This window comes from Austrofundulus limnaeus, unplaced genomic scaffold (assembly GCF_001266775.1).
Source record: "Austrofundulus limnaeus strain Quisiro unplaced genomic scaffold, Austrofundulus_limnaeus-1.0 Scaffold2485, whole genome shotgun sequence".
In the NCBI taxonomy this organism is placed as follows: domain Eukaryota; kingdom Metazoa; phylum Chordata; class Actinopteri; order Cyprinodontiformes; family Rivulidae; genus Austrofundulus; species Austrofundulus limnaeus.
Window position 1 is genome coordinate 13,576 of NW_013954887.1, and position 3,264 is coordinate 16,839.

The 3,264-nt window shown below is 39.3% G+C and overlaps 1 protein-coding gene across 1 annotated transcript; it reads right to left on the reverse strand.

Annotated features, from left to right (window-relative positions):
- Window positions 1-763: 763 nt before the first annotated feature.
- On the reverse strand, window positions 764-2,752 carry LOC106511062 (serine/threonine-protein phosphatase 2A 55 kDa regulatory subunit B gamma isoform). Its single transcript, XM_013999803.1, has one exon. It carries the CDS (start codon window positions 2,725-2,727, stop codon window positions 2,440-2,442), a length of 288 nt encoding a protein of 95 aa, XP_013855257.1. The 5' UTR covers window positions 2,728-2,752; the 3' UTR covers window positions 764-2,439.
- Window positions 2,753-3,264: the final 512 nt, after the last annotated feature.

Genomic DNA, 3,264 nt, shown 5'->3' on the forward strand with positions numbered 1-3,264 from the left:
TGTTTTTCTTTTCGTTTCCCTGCTAGTGTTTGTCTTCATCTCTGCTGTGCAGAGATTTGATTTAATGAACATTTCAAGTCTGACTGGTGATGTGTTGTGAGTTTAAATGTCACTGTTTTCTGTACTGTGACATAAATGTGAAAAAACAGTAGCTCTCTGCTGTATTTATTTAACTATTTGTATTGTTCTAATCTTAAACACGAAACTAAAGTTGCTTTAGTTTCACAGATTATTCTGGCCCACGGTCAAGTCATTTTTAACATTTCTAGTTTATTTATGGGGACTTGTGTATTTTTGCTAGAAAGATTAGGGGAAAAATAATGCAATGAATGGATTTCTAAAAGACTATATTTAGGTGAAGAAAAGAAAAACAACTCTTCAAGCAAACGAGTCAAATACAAATTATTGCATGTTTTACTTCTGAGTGTCTTGTAATTATTAAAATGAAAATGATAAACATCCAAGATACAGTTTTTTTTTAGTTCATCTAAGAATAACTTTATTCCCAAATGCACAAACTACAAATAGCCACTAGGGGGCAGCTGCGACTATAAAACTAAAAGCAGAAAAAATTCACCGTAAGTTGGCTCTGGGTCAGGGGTCTGCAACCTGCAGCCCTGGGGCCACAAGCTGACATGAGAATATTTTTTGTTTTTTATACTCCTACTATAAAAAAATAGTTTTCTCAGTTTTCTTGACAGTTTGTTTGAGAACTGGATGCATGGATATTTACCCTTTAATAAAAAATACAGCCATTCCCTCGTTGGATGCAATTTTGTCGAATCCTTTATTCAGAAAAAAAGCATATTAACATTATATCTAACTGTCTGACAATCATGTCAACATATATTTAYACAAAAATATGTGGATCAACGTTATTCGATCAGGACAGAGTACGACTGACAGACGTTCCAAATAAAAGAACCCGTTAAGAGTCCCGTCTTTTTTTTTAAAAATAAAAGCTTCTGCGCAACTGTAAAGTCGTCGGTGAAGAAGGCCAAAGAGTTGAAAGTACCATCACTGCTGTAGCTTTGGAAGCAATCATCAGTACAGACGATCGGGTCCACAGATGGTTGACAGACGATACAAAACCTCATTCAAGTCAGGAAAGGATCTGATATATACAGACACCACTGAGGCCCCTTGATTTTTTTTTTACTTTGACAGTATAACGTTTATCTGAAACATTCCTTGTTTTGTTTGTTTCAGTGAGTAGAAACCGATTTGTTGACAGCTTCATTCAAAACGGACGTGTACAAACCGATCACTGGTAAACATGCTTCAGTGTCTGACGACACAAACACAGAGGGGCTCAGTCATCTACGGTTGTTCGTGCTGCACGGAGGCCCCTGAGGCCTTTTCTAAAGCTAAATGATTTTAAAAAAAAAAGGCAGCCAAGTCAGTCAATTCTTTAAATACTTAGAATAAATCCGTTTGACATGCAGCAGCTTTTTTGCTTCATTGCTGAAAGTATTTAACTTTTTTTATTATTATTATTATTATTATTATTAACATTTTTGCTTTATCTGAGTTAAATGTATCAACGTGTTGAAGCAGCACACAACACAGCCCTGGACCAGAAGCAGAAACAACAAACAGAAACATTTGGACCTGTTTCAGCAGAGAGAGAGAAAAAAAAAAAAAGAAAAGAGTCAGTGTTTGTGAATGTGTCTCCTCGTGTTGTAATAATCTGTGAACGTCTGCTGCTTCTTTCTGTCGGGTGTTTTTTCCTGAATCAGGGAGGCATCTGGTGGGTTGAGGTGAGGGTCCTAAGTTCTTCCTGCTTCACTACACGAGTCGCTTCATGTTGGGATTGTAGCAACCATCATCAACGTCCTGTAAAAAGAAGCTATAAAAACTAAATCGAGTGAAAAAAAGCTTTTAGGAATTGAAAAAACTGTTATATAAATGCCCCGTTTCTCATCAGTTCTGCTGGTAGACAACCACAGATTTTTTTTGTTTGTTTTTTCTTTTTACACAAAACAGTGGGCAAAGGGATTAGAATAGGTTCTGCTTGAGCACACAAGRAGAAAGGAGGAGGTGGAGAAAGCAAAAGAGATTGAAGAGTTAGAAATGATAATTTAAAAAAAAAAGACAAAAACGTGTAAACGTCTTTCCGGTCTGTGGGGATCTGATCGCCCTCAGACGCTGAGCTGAAGAAATGAAAACACCATCGAGCACAATCCACTGGCTAACAAAAACAAATCCACAMTTCAGGCAACTTTCCAATCCATAATCCATTGTGTAATCCAGCCAGTTCCTTATTTTTATCCCTAGCTGGACTCCTTTCAGTTGTGAGAGGTTGAGGAGGAGGTGTAGTGTGTGTGAGTGTGTGTATGTGTTGGGCGAGTGTGTGTGAGTCTCATATTGTACATTCTAGCATAGTTGGGTGTGTTTTGCTTGTAAACTCGTTTGAATCCACCMCTGACATCCGGTTCGTTAATGCATCTCGGAGCTGAGTTTGTCCTGGAAGATGTACAGGTTGTTGGTGGCGGCGATGGCGATGATGTTCTCCGTGGGGTGCCAGGCCGTGTGCAGGATCTTCTTGGTGAAGTCCAGGCTGTCCACYCTGATGTCGTCCTTCCGCCGCTTGCCCCCGGCGGCGCAGACCCGCCGCGGCTTCAGGACGGCCCGGGGTTTGCTGCTCTCCCTCGAGGCCTCCAGGGTCACGTCGCGTTTGGTGTTGCGGTCGAACATTCGGAAAAAGTTGTTGTAGGCTCCCGTCATGATGACGCTGGACACAAAAAGAGACAAATCAAATCAGTCTGACTATTATTATCTTATTCTTTTTTTTTATATAATCACTTCTGTCACATGGTCAGTTTTATACAAGATGAGCAGATCTACAGGGTGAGTCAAAAGTCACAGGACACCCTTTTATTTCAGAAAGAAAAGGGAAAATGACATTTCTGAAAACTCCAGCAAGTAATGGGTGAGGAGGCCAATCTTGGCCATCATCTTGAAAGCCGCCATGTTGGATCAAAGGCAAATTTCTGCAAAGACAGGCCCATTTGCCTGGTTAAAACCAGACCCTTGTCCTTCGCTTTACTTCATACAAGGAGCTGGGAAGGGAAACTAGAATTGAGCAGAACTGTGTAGGAAGGCAAGAGCCAGGCTATTGCTGGGGTAATCATATATTTTTATGTTGTTGTTTTTATTTTTTATTTTACTTTTTTATTTTTATGTTTTAGTATTGTTTTGTAAATTATGTTTCGTTTGAATATATTCTGGGTTGAAAAGGGGCAGACAAAATAAGATTTATTC